The 18,739-nt window shown below is 51.2% G+C and overlaps 8 protein-coding genes across 8 annotated transcripts; 3 read left to right on the top strand and 5 right to left on the bottom strand.

Annotated features, from left to right (window-relative positions):
• Nucleotides 1–680: 680 nt before the first annotated feature.
• On the bottom strand, nucleotides 681–2,064 carry LAJ45_03644 (uncharacterized protein; the record flags this gene model as incomplete). The annotated part of the gene is made up of 3 exons (XM_046113229.1): nucleotides 681–702; nucleotides 763–1,780; nucleotides 1,857–2,064. 3 exons carry the CDS (start codon nucleotides 2,062–2,064, stop codon nucleotides 681–683), a joined length of 1,248 nt encoding a protein of 415 aa, XP_045973522.1.
• Nucleotides 2,065–3,212: 1,148 nt separating this feature from the next.
• On the top strand, nucleotides 3,213–3,737 carry LAJ45_03643 (uncharacterized protein; the record flags this gene model as incomplete). Its single annotated transcript, XM_046113228.1, has 1 exon — nucleotides 3,213–3,737. The coding sequence occupies one exon, from the start codon at nucleotides 3,213–3,215 to the stop codon at nucleotides 3,735–3,737; it is 525 nt and encodes a 174-aa protein (XP_045973521.1).
• Nucleotides 3,738–4,725: 988 nt separating this feature from the next.
• On the top strand, nucleotides 4,726–4,974 carry LAJ45_03642 (uncharacterized protein; the record flags this gene model as incomplete). Its single annotated transcript, XM_046113227.1, has 1 exon — nucleotides 4,726–4,974. One exon carries the CDS (start codon nucleotides 4,726–4,728, stop codon nucleotides 4,972–4,974), a length of 249 nt encoding a protein of 82 aa, XP_045973520.1.
• Nucleotides 4,975–6,279: 1,305 nt separating this feature from the next.
• LAJ45_03641 (uncharacterized protein) lies at nucleotides 6,280–7,416 on the bottom strand (the record flags this gene model as incomplete). The annotated part of the gene is made up of 1 exon (XM_046113226.1): nucleotides 6,280–7,416. The coding sequence occupies one exon, from the start codon at nucleotides 7,414–7,416 to the stop codon at nucleotides 6,280–6,282; it is 1,137 nt and encodes a 378-aa protein (XP_045973519.1).
• Nucleotides 7,417–8,451: 1,035 nt separating this feature from the next.
• LAJ45_03640 (uncharacterized protein) lies at nucleotides 8,452–9,597 on the bottom strand (the record flags this gene model as incomplete). The annotated part of the gene is made up of 1 exon (XM_046113225.1): nucleotides 8,452–9,597. One exon carries the CDS (start codon nucleotides 9,595–9,597, stop codon nucleotides 8,452–8,454), a length of 1,146 nt encoding a protein of 381 aa, XP_045973518.1.
• Nucleotides 9,598–10,909: 1,312 nt separating this feature from the next.
• LAJ45_03639 (uncharacterized protein) lies at nucleotides 10,910–11,568 on the bottom strand (the record flags this gene model as incomplete). The annotated part of the gene is made up of 2 exons (XM_046113224.1): nucleotides 10,910–11,464; nucleotides 11,542–11,568. 2 exons carry the CDS (start codon nucleotides 11,566–11,568, stop codon nucleotides 10,910–10,912), a joined length of 582 nt encoding a protein of 193 aa, XP_045973517.1.
• Nucleotides 11,569–13,438: 1,870 nt separating this feature from the next.
• On the bottom strand, nucleotides 13,439–14,407 carry LAJ45_03638 (uncharacterized protein; the record flags this gene model as incomplete). The annotated part of the gene is made up of 1 exon (XM_046113223.1): nucleotides 13,439–14,407. The coding sequence occupies one exon, from the start codon at nucleotides 14,405–14,407 to the stop codon at nucleotides 13,439–13,441; it is 969 nt and encodes a 322-aa protein (XP_045973516.1).
• Nucleotides 14,408–15,906: 1,499 nt separating this feature from the next.
• On the top strand, nucleotides 15,907–16,967 carry LAJ45_03637 (uncharacterized protein; the record flags this gene model as incomplete). The annotated part of the gene is made up of 2 exons (XM_046113222.1): nucleotides 15,907–16,728; nucleotides 16,803–16,967. The coding sequence occupies 2 exons, from the start codon at nucleotides 15,907–15,909 to the stop codon at nucleotides 16,965–16,967; spliced, it is 987 nt and encodes a 328-aa protein (XP_045973515.1).
• Between the last annotated feature and the right edge of the window lie 1,772 nt (nucleotides 16,968–18,739).

The following is an 18,739-nucleotide window of genomic DNA, read 5'->3' as shown; positions in this document are numbered from 1 at the left end:
TCATCATCAGGAGGTATGTGCTGGGGTGCTGGAGCTTTATCTGTATACAGAGAGGGTCAGATTGGGGTGCGGGGTGGTCTGTAGGGAGCTGGTTCTGTGGGTTCCGCCGCGGGAGTGGGGGATGTAGAAGGTGTGGGAAGACAGCGCAAACACATCGGTTTTGGCGTCATCGTCGGGTCGGGAAGTGGGGGGTCGGAGAGCTAGGGTGAGGCGTTGGAGGTACATGCTTGGGTGCTCGTACCATGGCTGATGGGAAATTGGAGTTGTTTCTGGGAGGGGTAATGGTAGGAAGGGTAATTTTGGGGAAATTGATAGGAGTCTACTGTAATAGTAGGGTACAATAAGATATGGAAGTCCTCTGTAAATATAGAGTCACTCTGCTTGAAGAATTGAGACAAAATCTGAAAACAGGGTATATTTCTAAAGGACGGGTTCATAGTGCAGGACAGAATCGCTAAGGAATATAATACTAGAAGGCCAATAGTAGATGTAAAGAATCCATCTTCAAGAAGTGACTACATTAATAGTAGAGACAAATTTACGAAAGTAGAAGACAGGAATGGTATCGAGAATACTCTGTGCTCAAGCAGAGTTCGACAGAAGTGACATTTACGTAAACCACCCCTGTTAATGACAAATGGCCTTCCCTGTGCCACGTATGCTATCTCCTCTGCAGCGGTTTACTTCTTCCCAATCTTTCTCCTAAATCATCAACGTTAACACAACCTTTCCACAAGATTCCGTAATAAACCCAGTACTCACCTCTTATTCTTCTTCACCAGACGACAGAGTGATCCATGAGCCTCCAGGCCTTCCTTTGTCCTAAAGACAGACCCACACTCACACGTCGTATTGCTCCTCTCCATCTCGCTCTCTTCGTCCTGATGCTCCCTCCTATGCGTCGCCGCTTTGTCCGCATCCGCGGACTCCACCCCACAAACCTCACAGATGAGCTTGCTGCTCTTACGTCGCATGCCCCGCCCGTACGCGTATTCCTTCCACTTATCACTCATCTCAGCCCTCGACAAGTACGTCGGCTTCTCCTTACTCCCTTGCCCCTCCTCCTCCCCCTCACTCTCAACACCCTTAGCAAGCACCCATTTCCCCCCTTTTGACCTAACCCTCTTCCTCACCGTCAAAGCCCCAACACTCTCAAACTCCTTCCTCACACGCTCCCTCGCAAGCTCGATATCCGTCTCGAGCGCCTGGTGCTCCTCCTGCTTGATGTCGATGCGCACCCGCATGTTGGGATACTCGCGGCTGAAGCGCTCGCCGCACCCGCAGCGGTACAGCATGAAAGGGGTGTGCATGCGCCCGTTCTTGAAGACATGGACGCGGGTGGTGAAGGGCTGCGTGCAGGTTATGCAGACGCGCGGCGAGGTGCGCTGCTGCGAGGCGTAGTTGGCGCAGTCGGGGCCGTCGATGGTGGGTTGGAGGTCAACAGCAGTTGGGTGAGGGAGAGCTGGGGGGTTCTCGCCCGGGGCACGGCGGCGTCGGCGACGTGGGGCTGGCAAGGCGTCTTCTTCGAAAGTTTGGGCTGATGGCGGCGCGGTAGTGAGGGAGGACGTGTTGTCGGGTCGGGCTTTGCCGGGGCAGGAGGAGAGGTGATGCGCGAGGACCTTTGCGGCATGAGCGTGCTCTTGACCGCAGGGGCACGGGTGGAGCATGATGTTGAAGCCTTCGAATTCAATGGAGTTGCTGGTGACGGTGAAAGGGCAGTAGGGGCAGTTTGTAGGCGGGGAGTCAAGATTGTTGAATGGAGGCCTGAAGGAGGTGGGGTCTGCGGAGAGTGGCATTAGTATGATTGATTTCAAAAGACGAAGTGGGGGAAGGGAGTGAAGGTGAATGGGGAATACCTGGGCTGGTAGGCTCGGTGGTGGATGAAGAAGATTGCACCTCAGCACCCGCAGAGGACGACGAATGTAGCTGTGAGTTTGCCTGGAGTGCAGCGGCAGCCGTGGTACGCAGCTGGGAAGCTGAAGTGCTTGCAGTGCCGCCAGTGCTGCAGCTGCGAGTCTTTGCAACACGCATGGAGGCCCTCGTGGCGTAGGTTGCGCGGGGCATTGTGCAATGTTGGTAGTGAGAAATGTCGAGGGATGTGTGGTTGTTGGTTGTTGGGAGACTTGTGGGAGAAAACGGTTTTGATTTTAGTGTTGCTGTTGGTGCACGAGAGAAGGTGGAAGGGTGGAAGGTTGGAATTGGGCCTGGTGTGGTAGGGTCTCGGCTGGAGTGGTGGTTTGTGTTTGGAGGTGGGTTGTGGGTGAGCCGACTTGTTGGGGGAAGAGGTTTGGGGAGAAGGGTGTGTGGGAGTGGTGGGAGAAAGTCGCATTATAGGAAGTGTATGGAAGGAGTAATACCTTTTTTTATTTTTGCTTACGGATGTGGTAATTTCTGAGGACTGAAGATTGTCGATATGGAGAAAAGATACATTGAGTAAAGCAATTGCTCTTATCCCGCGGTGGAAGAGCTAGGGGTTAGAGTATGAACATTAACATTGAAGCCTATGCGATAAGAACCCCAGATTTATTTCCTGCCGATGAAGGGAGACCATTGGGTCGAAAGTCATCGTATCGAAAAAAATAAAAACAGGCCGGGGATACCGCAGAACATCAAAGTCGAGCAGTGATAATAATTACGTTTTGGACACTTTTGTAAAAATAGGGTCACTTGAATTGATCGATTACTACTTGCGGTGCACTTACGCTTTCACATCTCCTCACTCCAGGCTCCCAGTCGTGCGAGTGGGTTACAGCGCCTTCCCGAGTGATATTCCATGATGCGGAGGTGCCAACGTCCCAACGCAACTCAGATTATCTAATAGCTGGAAGCGCTCGGAACAAAAATATAGAGCGTACAGAACAGAAAGAAAAAAAAAAACGAAGAGAACCACTATCGCTCCTAAAAATAGTAAAAATGAGGAACCTAGCCCATACCCTTTTTTACCCAGTCACACAGTCTTTCAACCAAGCCTGGGAGGTGGCTCGAACGAATAACCCCGGCCCCTCCCGGCGACACCATAGCCACTATGCTACGGCGGTAGACGGTGGGTTCCATTTTAGTAGGCTTTAATCCTGGCGCGTGGAGGTTTCCATGATAGTGCAGAAAATGTAAAACACTTTCAGAGAACAAGGTCCAGTGCATGGAGGGATTTGGAACATACTTAGGACACAGTAAATTTCAATTTGGGTGTGGAGCGTTTTAGTTGGGGAGTAATGGAGTGGGATTGCGGAACAATTCAAGAAATTCCCGAACGTGGTCTGGGCGTTTTTGTTCCAAGATCTCAACCTCACCCCTTTACCACGCTCACAAACCTCACAAATCTCATAAGCCTCGTCACGCTTACCACACATACTACGCTTACTACGCACAACAAGATCACTACGGTCACTATCTTTAACACTCTCACCACCCTGTATTCTGGCCGCAACAGCCCCGCAAACCACCCTACCACAAACATGTCCGCCCGCACCCTCTGCACCACCCACTTCCTTGCTACCGGCGAGGGCTGCCCCGTCTGCGACCTCACCCCCGTCGAGATCATCGTCTTTTTCGGTCGCTGGATGTGGTCAAACCGCCCCCCCGTTACCGGCTCGGAGTCACCGCACAATATCAAGCTTTGGGCCGACGATGATCGTTTGAAACATAAGACGCCGTGGTGGAAGGGGTGGGGGAAGAAGGCGAAGAAGGGGGAAGTTAGGGTGCCAGAGGGGGTGGATCCGGCATGGCATTGGGGTTAGGTTGCCGGGCGAAGGGGATGGGGGGGGAGGGAGTGGAAGTAAAGCGGGAAAGGGAATCGCCGATGGTTCGGCATTGGGTGGGTGTTTTGGGAAAATTGGTTTGGGCGGAGGGGGTAACGGAAGTTATTGATGATCATTCGCTCATTTTAATAAACACGCTCACTTTAATAAATACGCACCATTTAATAAATTTTTCTTGGTCGTTATGTTAGTTGTTTCACCCCATCTGTATGTCTGTGAATGTGCCTATTGCATTCTGGAACTTCTTGACGCCGTATCTTGCGAATTTAATCAAAGTCTGTTTTACAAATCCGTCACTATCAAGTTTCGATAGAGTTTCCGGCGGTGGAAATCTGTTGTGCCATAAGACAAAACCGCACCGACCACTAAATAGGGGATCTCAAACTGTACCAACTGTACCAACTGTTTCTCTTGATAGTTTTAACCAGTTTAATTTGTTCAACCGCCGTTTTAACTCTTGGCATACTCACCATGATAATAGTCCTAGGAGTAGCTCTTCCTGTTCTTGAATAGGGTGTTCAACCTTTGGAACTGGCATGTTCGACATGAGGAACTGGGGTATTCTAGCTCATCAACATGAGTTGTATAAACCGCCTAAACCATCGATATTACCGGTTTAGCATATTTCTAAACCGTTTAAGCTATGTATTAAGGGCGGTAAGGACCGTAGTAACTGGTAGACTAAACGGTTCAGTTTATCACGGGAAACTCTGGGCTCGGAACAATTGAAAATGATCTCTGGACGGCGAAAACCATGTCTTATCCGTATGAGATTAAAGTGCAGTATAGTAGTTCTGACAGCCTTAGGCCAAGGTGGCCGCGCAGTATCAACGAGTTAGCAAACATGCCCATCCTTATATACATATCGTCCCCCTCATCCTCCACCTGCAGCTCTCACCTTTCCACAAGCATATCAAACCAACCTTCATAACTCACAACCCTCCAACTCAATCAGACTCCCACAACCATGTCTGCCCACGCTCATTGCACCTTCCACTTTCTCGCCACCGGTCAAAACTGCGTTATCTGCACTTTCCAGAACATTGATACTTTCCTCTTCTTCGCGACCTGGGGTTGTGATCTGCGGGCGAATATTAAGCTCTTCAAGCACGAGGCGAAGACGCCGTGGTGGAAGTGGGAGAAGAAGAATAAATTGAAGAATGTCACCATCAAGGGGCGAAAGGCGGGCATGGATCCGTGGTGGAATCAGAGATAGAGTAACACGAGGAGGGAATAGTCTTGGGGCGCGCATTGGATGCGGTGAAGGTAACAACCACAACCGTTCTACTAGCTCCTTGCTGGTTGACTGCTAACATCGTGGCCAGGTTTTGATAACTTGGAAGAGTTGGAGGTGCATTGGGGTGGAAGGCGTACTGGTTTCCGTCTGGCTGTTATCATTATCACTGAATAAATGATTATAAATCTCAACTTTTTTCTGTACCTCTTGTGTTCTTCAGTTCCGAACTCATTGTAGTCAGGCTAGGGTGGCGCCAGAATCCTGTATACTCTCTGCCTAGGACACGAAGTGTACTCCCAAATTAAATACCATTAGCTTGATATCTTGATATAGTGGACATTTAAGTTGGGCACAGGGGTTACTATCCTCATAGGGTTAGGGTTAGGGTTACTTGCTACTTCGACGCATTTCCGGTTACTTGTTTGCCGCAGCTCCGAGGACTTCTAGTAACTGCATGCAGTGTTTGCCCTTTTCTCATTTCACACTGTCATCCTTGATATATTCTTCCAAAATAAAGAGAGACCATTATGTCTGTCACGATGTAACTCGATGTTCACTTCGCGCCGCCGCCCGATTTCTCTGCCCAAGCAATCCGTGCATAGCGGCTGAACCTTTGGACGCTGGTGTCTTGACGTTCTCGGTCGAGGCGGTGCGGGGTAAATTCCCAACGGACAAAAGGACAGTTCACAACGACTACTGTGTCCTCACTGGCTGGATTATATTCGGCTATTTCTTTCGCTGATTTATGTCTTTTCTTCCTCATATCCGAGCAACACCGTCGTACCTGCTATCATTCAACCTGGTTAAAATTTTATCAAGTGAGCTTTAGACCGGTTTGCGTCATACATACAGGTATGTATGGGACTGAAGTCTATATTGAGCTCCTGGTTCACCCTACAGACCTCTAGCTCTAAAGCAACGAACTGTGTGGGGAAATAGTGTGCTAAAATCTCGTTCATCCATTAAAACTTGGTCACCTATTGGTCTTGACTTTTCGGCCCGTAACCTACCCAATCCTCCGACGGCTCTAGTGCTACCTCTTCTGGACAGGCAAGTCGTGCTCTAAATATCTGACGGTGCCGATATGGGCGTCACGGGGGAGTAAAGGGTGTCAGAAACCGAACATGTTAAACAGTGCACTAATAACTTTTATTTCTTACAGGGCTAGCATATCGCCAGACTCTTATCAATATTCCACTGAGGCATATGTAGTCTCGTATATGTCCCGTACTTGCAGCAAGCCCCCCACCAGCAAGCACGAGAGTAGACAAGCTGTGAACAAGCCTAAGGCATATGGCATCCCACCGATCTCACCAAACAGAGTCCGCACCTCGTGCTATTCAACCACTGATCCTTCCCACCCAGCACCCTACACACCGGATCATCTTTGGAGTTTCTGCATTGCCGACACCTACTTGTGCCCACCTCCTCCTTCGTGATTGCGTACTTCCCGCCAAGTGATATAAGCCCGTCAACATACTTCCCCTTGACCCATGCAGCTCTCTTACCCAAGTCACGCTGGGCATGGGCGAAGTCGGTATAGTCGCCAAGGAAGGCGCCTACCAGGTAGAAGCGTGCACGGGGGAGAGGGGTGGTAGTAGAGGCGGTGTTAGTAGTTGCCAAGTCGATGGTAGGCTCAAGTATAGTGTGTGCTGAGTTACGGCGGACACTAGCGCTGGGCCTATAGTCTTGGTCGTCTTCGTCATCCACCTCATAGACCTCAGTACCGACATCGTCCGCTGGGGGAGGTGATTCAGTGTTGCGCATAGGAGCAGAGTCTTGCGAATCTGGTACTTCATGATCTTCTTCAAGGTCGGCGTGTTCTTCAACAGCCAGTGTAGCAGTCCCAGAGATAAATGCCATATCCCTCTGGTCAGGAGTCCCCGATTCGCGATTTCCCCCAGCCGCGACAGGTGCAATCCTCTTGTAAGCTGCAAGCGTCATCTGACGGGTAGCCTGAAAAGCCCCCACCGGATCAGCTGGGATGTTGAAGATGTGTCCGTCGATAGTGAGTATTCTCTGTTCTTTGCTTGGGGTGGGATCCATCGATGCGCGGGTTGGGGTAACGGAGATGAACACGATATCCCTTGCCCCGGCCGTACCATCAAAGATATCAACGAAGGACGAGATTATCTGAGAACGTATGGCGTGGAACGCCTTAAGCGGATCCTTCGGGATGTTGAAAATATGTCCGCCGATTGACAATACGCGTAGCGCTGACTCTGTTGTTGGGCCGTCAGCATCGAGCTGGGGGGACACAGAGTGCTGGCCCTGGATTTGGCCGCGGGCTGGCTCAGGTGAGACGGAGCAATTTGTTTCGGTCCGGGCGGGGCGATGTGAGAGCGTGGGGTAACGACTTCTGGTGTACGGGCGAAGGCGAGCGTCGGAAGGGACAGGGGGGCACTTAGCACGACGGGCCATGGTGAGAAGGAATCGTGGAGCCGTGATGGTTGTGACTGGTGGAAGGGAAGGATGGTCGTTAGGTCGTGGTGTTACAGACGTGGGACATGGATTCGCACTCGGATATTACCTGGATGCGCTGGGAACCAGTTCCCCGCATATTCCGGTGTTGGATCAGTGTCACAAGTACTGTACCAATTGTAACTGGATACGGAGTTCGTTTATTGCATCAAGGTTCTATGGGAGAATAATATAAGGTTTCAATAGGCTTTAATCAAGTACTTAGCAACGTCAATAGAAACGTTTTCTTGGCTTTCTTGTGTAGCGCCGGCTGCCAGCCATGTTGGCCTGGACCTCACATAGTGGAATAAAGATACGAGATACTACACTTCAGGAGCTTCCATTCCAACATCGAACCATTATCATCTCCATGCTGTTTTCATTATTAATGCGAGCTCTAGGGGAATTTTGAAAGTTTGATATTCCGGTTTCAATTACGAGCCAGTCGCCAATAATTTATAACGAACCCAGAGAGACTGCAATCTAGAATTGGGCTGATTAGCAACAGACCTCGAGCTCAAATCTAGAGAAAGCTCTCGTCATGCTTGATTTTAACTGGGGTGCGTGGCAAGGGTGGGAAGCGAAACCACACAGTAGTAAATAGTAGCGGACGAGGGATATACTCGACGACGGGCACATTAACAGCAGAAAGAACGAAGAGAAATGGATTCCAGATTGAGAACTACTAGTGAGTCTATTTAGACCATTTCACCTCCTATGCCCTCATTACAAGAGCTTTCTACCCCTCCAAATTCTCCTCGACATTACAGCTCTGGGCCTGCTGCACGCAAAGCCCGCACTTGTTCCCCATCATCCTGACCCACGGATCCTCTCCAACCAACACCCTGCACACGGGAGATACTCCATATCGGTCCTTGGTCGAGGTGCACCGCCTACATTTTCCCTTCCCCACTACCTCTCTGGTCTCGGCGAATACTCCGCCGATTGACAGCAGCCCCTCAATATACTTCCCTTTACACCATCCATGAGACACGCCTAACTCCCGCTGTGCTTGCGCGAAGCCACTGAAATCACCGAGGGGCATGTCCTTGGGATAGTAGCCCTTCCTGCCAGGGGCTGTTGGTGTTCGGACACTGGTAGACTTTGGGGTTGGGGCGGTCTTAGAAGCCGCGGCTGTGGCATTGTGCTGTTGCGGGGTGCGAGTGGTAGGGATGGTCGGTGCGCTGCACGCTGGCGGGGAGTAGCCTTTCTCTTCGTCTTTCTCTTCTTCTTTAACTCCCTCTTCATCTTCCTTATCTTTCTCTTCTTCTTCTTCTTCTTGTTCTTCTTCTTGTTCTTCGTCTTCCCCCCCTCATTTCCGCCTCCTTCTTCGCCTTGATCGTATTCTTCTTCCTCGTCCCTGTCGTCATCCTTATCCAGACCCTGTGACCTCTGGTGGGCAGGAGGACGTTCACCCTTCGTACCCATCCTGTCGGCAGTAGCTCTCTTTTTGTCCGCCGGCCTTCCCCCGGACATGCTTTCCTCACTAAGGCGTACGGTAGCAGTGCCAGACACCAATGCTATGTCCCGTGCCTCCGCACCCCCCTCTGCCACGCGCCGAAACGACTCCATGGTCATCTCGCGGGTGGCGAGAAACGCAGCCACCTCATCGGTGGGAATGATGAAAACGTGGTTATGAATAGAGATCTCTCTAACATTTCCAGTGTGGTGGGTGACGATGGGCTGACGTATGCTCAAGCCGCCGCAGACGCCGGGCTGTGCAGCCGCAGGAGCCAGGGCAGTACCGAAGACGAAGCCTGTGTCTTGAGCACCTGGGGCCCCTGCCCATACGGCGCGGAAAGAGGCGATGGTCTGCGACCTGGTGGTGTGGAACGCTTGGAGGGGATCCTTTGGCATAAGAAACTCGTGGCCATCGATCAAGAGTGTGGTGGTGGTGGGAGCTGACCCCACTTCAGCGGCTGGGATGACAGCGGCTGGGATTACGGCGGAAATGGTAGTGGGCATGGGCGCAGGTTCTGCCGCGGGGCTTTTGAGTGACAGAGCTTGACTTCTAGGGTGGTGTAGGTTATTGTTAGGGCGTTTGGACGGAGGGCAGGACAATGGGGTAGGCTTGTGGACAAGAGCGTTCGGTGAGTTGACGTCTGATAGGCGGTGCTTGCGGGCACTGTGAGAGGGTTCCATTATGATGGTATTGGTTGGGGGTGGGGTCATGATGGTGGTGGTGGTGGTGTTGGTGGAGATCAGGGGAGAAAAGAAGAGGTAAGGATAGGTGATGCACTAGCGGGTGATGTGTGCTTGGGCGAGTACCTCGAACGATTGGGGCCTGATCAAAGATTAAAACCACAATGAAGTGAACCGGGGGAATAACTACTGGTGTCAATTCTTGGGCCGTGGCAACTGATTATCACAGTTTGTCCACTAAAGCTGATCAGGGTCCAGTTGGAAGTAAGGATAGGGTGTTCGTTGTGGGTTAGGGTTCGGGAACCCTAGCTGGTGAGAATACCGCTGTATGAAGTCCTGAACGTGAACTTACTAAAAAAAAACAAGAAATTAAAGCGGAGCTGGACTGACTGCTTCGTGGGGTGTTGTACAAAGGCACTTTGAGCGGGCACACGAAATGTTTAAAAAGGAACACGAATGGTTTAAAACACCACAAGGCGGTCACGGGAACTGCGCTATACGCCCAGGGCCCAGGCATGAAAGGGTGGCTACAAACCGATTCCAATAACCTAGCCAGTTTCCCAGCGTTGGGAGGTACGTTTCTTGAGGTATTTCGAGTTTTTCAAATATCTCAGAATGATGCGTATCGCAGCTAATCATCCGGTAGGGAACCTAGGTTCTGAAATTGGCGGATCTTTGTCCTTTCATGTATAAGATCCTTGACAGGTTCTGGTGACAAGCAATGAGGAAGGACAGCCTACCAACGCCGTAGAAACACCGAGACTGGAGGATGTCTCAAGATGTGGCTCATTCCCGGCCGCAGTGAACGCGTTTGACGTAGCGGTATGCATTGAGACCGTTTAGTAGTGATTTATGGATTAAAAATGCTCAAACATATGGATTAAGATGCTCAAATATATGGCTAAATAAACTATGGAAATAGCTTTTAGATGCCTTGTTATATTCTAGAGGATGGACCAACATCTAGAATCTCACTCGGTTCTGCTGCTCCGCCCATGAAGGAACATTCTCAACATTTTTGAGATAGGTTAATATAGCCTCTTCTAACTATAGAAAGTCCCTATCAGCTTACCCTCAATTATGCAACACTTCAACCCGCCCAAACCCTCCCACACCATATCTCACATCATTCCCGCAATTAGAAAACCCCTAACCCTGCGAATCCTCCTCCACATTACACGGCACCGACCTCTGCCCGCAAAACCCACACCGCTGAGTCGTCCACTTGGCACATAGATCCGCCCAGCCGCCCTCCAAGAGCACCCTACACGCCACAGGCACGCCATGTCGCTGCCCTGACTGAATGTACCGCCTACACTACCCCTCCCCCACCACCTCCCTCGTCTCCGCGAAGACCCCACCGAGCGAGTGTAACCCCTGGATGTACTTCCCCACCCATACGCAGCTTTCCCCGCACATGCGCGATGTCGCGGAAATCGCCAAGTGGAAGGTTTTGGCGGTAGCGGGTTTGGAGGGCCAGGCTCGTAAGGCTATCGTTGGTGGCGGCGGGAGCGGTGCTACGGACGGGGGGAGTAGCATCGACGGCCACTCGCCGATCAGGCCCAGTACTAGGTTGCGTGTGGGCGGGGGAAGCAGTGCGGGCAACGGCCGTCCCAGTGCGGCGGCGGCGGGGGCGTGCAGCTGGTACAGGCGAGGCGTAGGCCTCGTCTTCGTCATCCTCATCTTCACTGTATGTATCGTAGATGACCCTCTCATGGACCTGCGGCGGCGGTGTGTCCTCCTCCATCGCCATCGCACTCTGTATCGTTGCGCCTGCCTCCGCCTCAACACTTGTCGCCGCCGCCGTCGCGGTGCGGAACACAAACACCATATCCCTTATCCCCACCACGCCTTCCGTCACGCGCAGCTACGACGCAATGGTCATCTCACGGGTCGCAAGGAATGCGGCCACGGTGTCAGTGGGGATGGTGAATGTGTGCTTACCGATGGCAATCTCCCTGGTACTGCCATTGTCGTGCGGGACCGTAGGCTAGACTATACTCAGGCTTAGTGTACCGCCCACCACCGGCCCCGCAGCAGCAGCCGGAGGCAGCGCAGCGCCAAACACAAAGCCCGTATCCCGCCACGCTACAGCTCTGAAAGAAGCTATTGTCTGCGCTCTTGTGGCGTGGAATGCCTGCAAGGGGTTGTGTGGGATGGGGAATGGGTGATCGTCGGTCATGAGTATCGTGTGGGTGGCTGTGTCGGCGCCGCTATAGTGGTGACGGCCTGGTCTTGATAGCTGGGGCAGCGGCTTGGACTGGTGGTGTGCGGCGGCTGGGGCGGTGGAGATTGCGGTAGCAGGTTCGTGCGGAGGGGCGGAACGGGGGTGGGGAGTGGGTGAGAGGGAGGGTAATGAGGGAGGGGGTGATGAGGACTGAATAGACAGGGCGGCGTGCGCGTACCGCGGGGGTGTCTCATTGTGGCGGTGAGGAGGTGTGTGCGAAGTTGGGGTGTGGTGATGTTGGTGGGGACGGTGGAAGTAGAGGGAGGAGGGGAGGGTGGGTGGGGATCTGCTGTGTTTGACCCAGTGAGCCTAACAGGAGTATTCAACCTGGGTCTTGGTGGGAGGTTTCAGTGGGGTAAGAGTTCAAACTGGAGAAACATTCTCGGGTCTTGGCGTTCCCAATGAGGGGTTTCTCTAAACCCAAACAAAATGACTCCAGGATGGAACGCAAAACGAGGCAGAATCACTTGCCGAGATGTCCCCAGATAACGGGCTCGAACGTGCACCGCAACGCCTAGAAAACCCATGCCGGTAGGGCAGCAGAGCGCTTCACGAACTATCACTCGGTGCTCCCCAAATAAATGCATCGACTTACGCCGTCGAACACATTTCAAGGGTAGCCCCGGATAAACGGCTGGAGTCTCACGCCCTTAGATCCAGAGGAATAAATTCATTATAGAACCCTCCTCCTCTGTTTGGTAAGGCTGGCCTCTATCCATTCTGAGTTGACAATATGACGCACCTATATATGAGGCCCTTGATTATATATTGTAGTCCATAGTTGGGGGGACGTTGCGGGCCGGGACTGGGCCCCAGACAGTGCGGCGTGTGTCAAAGGTTTATATCGCTACGCTCAGTGGTAGTAGCTACCGCTTTGCCCAATAGTCGTTGAGAAATGGTGGCAGAAACCTTCCCGGTGCAAGGCGTGTGGACTACTGCAACGAGTAACTAAGGACCGCTTCTAGAAGTCCTAGTTGCTCAACATTGACGAGTGGGTGGTTGTGCTAAGTCCTCACTAGAATAATCCTTCCAGCGACTATCGCCTAGCACTTGACGAAATATGTTTCGCGATGGTAGATACCTCTCCTCCCGGGTTTCAAAATGATCCACAGACCCCAATGAAAACGGGTAGGGGAAGCGAGTCTTTGCTCTCCGGTCGAACAACATTGACGCTAGGAGCTTAGGAGCTCCGGCGCATTTTTGGCGGCAGTCCCTGACGCACCAGTGGGTATTGTGGTACTTTGGTATGATTAATAACCAAAATAAGGTCGAGTATAGGGTTGATTAAATAAGACTCTAGCAAGATATCTTACATGCTATAGTATAGTAGCATAATTCAGTGACGATTGGTGAACTTCATTAAATATCACTCGGTTCAACAGGTTCAGCGGGGAACAAACATTCACATATATTTAGGATGGTAAAATATAGGATTACCCTCGGTACGTACATAGTGTTATTTCTTAGGGAGCGGGACTAGCAGCGCCGTGATTCTAAATCACCGTGTGGTATTTTTTACTGACGGATTCGAGTACGGGATTGAGTGATAGCTCATGAGTATTATTCAGCTACGTATTTCATATACCACAGTGTTAGGCACCAACGTAAACCTCGCTAAGGCTTCCTACGAGAACACCTTTGAGCGCTACTTCTTTGAGATATAACTAACCCCAGCCAAATCAGCACCACCACCGGCACCACCTCCACCCCCGCAACATTGCCCCCATCGCCCCCATATCCCACCTGCACCTTCCATCTCTTCACCTGACACCCCTCCTCACCCTCAGGTCCCTCCGATGCCCTCTTCATCTTCCCAGCAACACAAACCTCGCCTCCTCCGCCTGCCGCACCAGTCCCCATCGCAACAGCCAAATCCCTCTCTGTTCCGTTCCGTGCCGCGATCGCACGATACGACGCAATAACCTGCTGTCTGACCGCATGGAAGCACGCCACCGGATCTGCGGGAACCTCGAAGGCGTGCCCATCGATTACAATCACGGTGATGCCCGCGGGGGGCAACAAGGGCAACGTGTTGGTAGCGGCGTCGACAGTGCTTGGATTAGCAATGGTGGGAGTCTGCTGATCCGCAGGAGCAGTAGGAACTAGTTGTACCTCGGGGGATGCGCCGGGCTCGGTCTTGATGCGCCTTTCGGGGCCGGAGGTGTGGGTGCCCTTGGCGCTCGTCTTCAGTGGTGCCTTCTTTGGTGCTTTTTTTGTGGGAGCCTTTTTGGTTTTCTGAGGCGCCGCTTTCTTGCTCTTGGTGGCGGCAGCACGAGGAGCGGCTTTGCGAGTTCTCTTGCCGGCGGCAGCGGGAGACTCACTTCCATCATCCTTTTCATCTTCGGGAGCTTCGTCGTCGACGAGTTCTTCATCATCGTCGACGGCTTCACCATCTTCGAGGGCCTCGTCCTCCTCTTCGAGGTCTTCCTCGTCACTGTGGACAGAGGGCTCGGATGGGGATGGATCTGGTACTGCCGCTCTTCCATTACGCGTGGAGTTGGAGGTGGATTGCATACCATCACGTAGGGTGCCGCTTCTGGTTCCTGTACCCCGGCGGATTGTTGGGCGGTAGCCGATGCACATCTTTATGTTCTGGAGGATACAGAGACTGCTGATTGATTCTTTAGGCGTTAGAAATAATGGAGTTAACGAGACGTGATGGGGGGGGGGGGGGGCAATAGAATGTGGTGATGGATGATGAAGAGTGAACCGCAGGAGAACGTGATGATGATGGATGTTGCACCGCAGGGGAACCTGCGATGACGGAGATTGATGGAGACAGATGGGGATGGAGAAGAAAAGGTGGAGAGGGGAGAGTGAGAAAGGGGAGTGGGGAAAGTGTAGTAGGTGTCGACGTGTTCCGGCGGCTTCTGCCGTCGTGATGGGCTGTACACGTATGCGTTATTTTTAGCGTGACTCTGGAATCCGGACAAGGTAAGACAAGTGATGATCAGGCTCGAGAACATCTTGGGCTTTTTCCTCTTCCTCAGTTTGCCCAAAGGACCTTGCAGCTTTTTCCAGCTCATAATTGAGGTCAGTAGGAAGGTCAAACAAGTCGACTCCTAATCATAGAATATCACTCGGTTATGTGCTCCAGCTCGGATGCGAGACTACAACCACCTGTTTCACCGCGCCGGAGGTTTTGAGTCGTCTTCCTGTACTAACGGTATCGGACAGAGAATGTAGTATTATTGAATAATTTTGAAGGGGCTACAGACATGGGGAGTGTTCGGCGCCTGGATAGGAGAGACAGGAGCGAGTGATAGTCTGTGAACTAATGAGCGCAAATCCGTCAGGTACATTCCTCTGTTTATCGGTTATTCGATTCATAAGTTAAAAAATGTTTTCCAGAATTATTTAAAGAAGCAGTTCAATTCACCTTTTGCTTTTCTTATTTGGTTCAGTTAGGTTGCGACTCAGGTCAAACCGGTTTGAGACCTTGTTCGAAGTACACCTCAATTAAAAACAAAAGAACCCTAACCCTGAACAGCTTTGATGTAGGTACATATATGATTTCTGCTGCAATACTGCTAAGACCTCAAAACAACTCGGCAGTGTTTGCGGTTCCTATATTATTGGGTTACTTGTTGGCTATTTTTAGCTAGTTTGGTTTAGTTTGGTTGAAAAGAAGAAGGGATTATAAATGTTGGAAACACTTTGAATCATAGTACTTCGGTAGATAAAGCTTCAATTAGAATGAATAATTGACAATATATTCTTTTTTATGTTGGTCGCCCAGCAATGAAGTTCCATTACCGGCAGCGATACCTCCCCGAAATGGGGCTTTCGGATTGTGCTCAAGCTTGCTCGGAGTTCAAGAAGACTCGGCCTGTATGAGCCCGCTGGGATCCTGTCAAACAGTAGAGGCGGGATAGAAAAAACGCTGTAGACTTACTAACTTGTAGCACACCTTCGTAGGAGATAGTCCACACTCCATCCACACTCTCTCCCCTCTCCCTCTCCCCCCTCTCTCTATCTATCTCACAACCTTCACCCCTCCATCATCCATCCGTACATCTTTCATCTCTCTATCATTGAATTTCACTATCCCACATCAATTCCATTGTCTCCTATCATCCACGATGACCTTCACTCCTATGGTTCGCCACGGCACTGGTCCCAGATACCGACTTTTCCCTGCCCCCATGTTCAGTGCGGAGGCCAACTCCCCAATGGTGCCCTCGGTTGAGCTCATCAAGGCGAGTCACAAAAAGGAGGACGAACACCCAGGGCTACAGGACGAATACCTCGGCACCGAAGACGAATATACCGGCACTGAAAGCTCTTCTAGTGGTTCGGCTGCCTCTGAAGGTGATAAAGAGAGTGTCAACTCCAAGGACCGCTACGGTACCCCGGGGGAGTACCTCGAGACCGAGGATGAACACTCCGCGACTGAGGATAACCACTTCGGCAGCGAAAGCCATATCAGCGAGACCGGTATCTCCGAAGATGACGACGACCACAATAACGACCCCGACAGAGACGTTCCTGATCGTATTCCTGCTACTAAGAGAGCTCGGAAAGTAGCCGCTCGTACTGCCACCCCTGCTGCTGCCAACGGCGGGAAGATCGCCAAGAGAGGTGCAAAAGACAACAAGAGCACACGCACTCAAAAGCGCATCAAGGCCGAGCCTTCCACCTCCGACGAGGAGCGCGAGGATATCGACGACTCTGCCCAGGAGGTTGACGCGGCTGAGTACAATGCGAAAAGGAAACGCAGCAGGATTGATAACGACGATTCCGAGCCCTACAGCTCCGATAATGCTCTCGCGATCTTTATTGACGGGTATGGCTTTGATGTTCCAGTGGATCCGGTTGAGTGCTTCCATAAGGTGCGGAAGCACGTTCTTAAAGCTTACCGCAGGGTTGCGGCAAGAAGAGGGACTAAGAAAGATCTGGCTGTGGTTCTGGGGAGTGGCAAAACGGAGGGAGCAGGTGGTGTAAATGGGGGGCTTCTGACGGTGATTGCGGTGGTAAGAGAGCGGCTGAGGAGAGTACCGGCGGGGATCTGGAGGAGGGTAGGAAGGTGAAGAAGTACCGCGCGGCAGCTGCGAATAACGGGAAGCAGGGTGATACTGTTAAGGGTGGTGCCATTGCGAGTGATGGAGAGCGTAGGGCTATGGGGTTGAGCATTATGCTCTGAAAAAATGGTGTTCAGACTTTCTTGTTGGTTAGGTTCATACGCATGATTTTCACATTTTTAAATGGTTAGCTAGATAGGGTACAAACAAAAATAAAGACATTTTGTGCTCTTTTCTTTTGGACTGGTTGATAGTTCATGGCCTTTGATATCCCGGCGTGGGTTAGGATTCTTGGAATTGTTTCTGGCTCTGAAGGGGGAAAGGATAATCAATCCATACATCTAGCCAGTTAGCTTATACCAGCTTACAGCGCACAGGGCTTTGTGGTGACCACTATAGTCTTAGGGATAAGCTCAACAAACTGGGTGTTTAGAATTTAATTCATACCTGGCTATACCGCGTTGTCGGCGTCTCGTTCCGGGAACTGGCCCACCCTCGATGCCGCCTTGGTAATACAATTTCGATATGCTCAACAGTATTTTGAAAAGGAGGTGCGGCGGATTCCGACTCGCTCTTGTGATCAGTAGGCGAATTTCACGAAGTTCGTGGGAGTAGTCATAGGATATCGCTCGGTCACGTGTCCAACACCCACTCCACTTCACCGGTATCAATCATGACACCACGAGAAGCTGTTCTATCACTCCGGCTGTATCCACATACCCGGAGAACAGACCAACGCCTGACTATGCTAACCTAATATACAGATGGCGGTGATACTTGGTCCCGCTATAGGGGGGTGGAGATTCGGCACGAGTGATAAACTGTGAATCTGGTGTATGTTGACTACGGAGCTACACCGAGTTATGAAGGGTGTCTAATGCCCGTGGATCAGGATGAACTCAGCCTAACGAGGAAGAGGTTCGGGTATATACTTGCTGGTGCTAATGGAGGTGATGCATCACTCCCTGCTCCCGGGAGTGAGGCACTAGGGGGATGAACAATCAAAAGACTCATGCTGTGGGGAAATTAAGAAAAACACGTCTAAGGACTACGTTACCGGACTCAAATACATATATCTATTCTTTTCAAGACCGATATCATGAGCTACAGCAACCTGACTTCGTCCGGAGGTGGCCCTCATCTCCCTGCGTCCAAACATTCAGAGACACAGTTACATATGGATCTAGGTAGAGAGATCCCGATCACCAGCAGCTTGGAAAGAGGAGGGTCTTTTGGCGAAATATTGAAGAGAGCTTGAAGTTTGTTTTACCCCTTCTTGTATGAGACGTAGATTAATCGATGTCAATTCTAGGTAAATAAATGTTATGCCCCTTTCGCAGACGCTGCCTAGAACGTAAACAACCTCCTGATAAATTTTTGATTAGTGGGTTCCCATCAAAAAGACCCTTACCAAGAGAAACGCAAGTCGCCGCCACCCGGAGCTCTTGGTACACACATACTTGTGAGGACCAGCCAATATCTGGCACCAGGTTTAATTCTGAGTAACAGTAGTTTCTTTTACCGCTTTTCAAATCTCTGTTGTTTCCTAATATATAAAACGTCAGCACGAAAAAGGTTTCGTAAATGGCCGGTGGTGGTTGGACCTACACCCAGGTTCCCGACATACAACGTGAAGGGTGTCCTAGAATACTAATGCCGGAACAGCCCTTCAACAAAATGATGGTTAAGTTTACTCCGCCCGGGAAAGGGTTCCAGGCCAGACCAGCAGGGAAAAGAGAAATGCCAAGCTTTATTTTGTTGATGATTTCAATTGATAGTATAAATTGAGATGGCCAATCAAGAAATGATTCCGGTCAGTAACAACAGAGGAATGTAGGATGCTGCGGCACACAGCACCTATGCGTATACAGGGCCCCGCCCTACCAATGGGGCT

This window comes from Morchella importuna (genome assembly GCF_003444635.1).
Source record: "Morchella importuna strain M04M26 chromosome Unknown Morimp01GS008, whole genome shotgun sequence".
Taxonomy (NCBI): domain Eukaryota; kingdom Fungi; phylum Ascomycota; class Pezizomycetes; order Pezizales; family Morchellaceae; genus Morchella; species Morchella importuna.
This window is presented reverse-complemented; position numbering and strand designations above follow the sequence as displayed.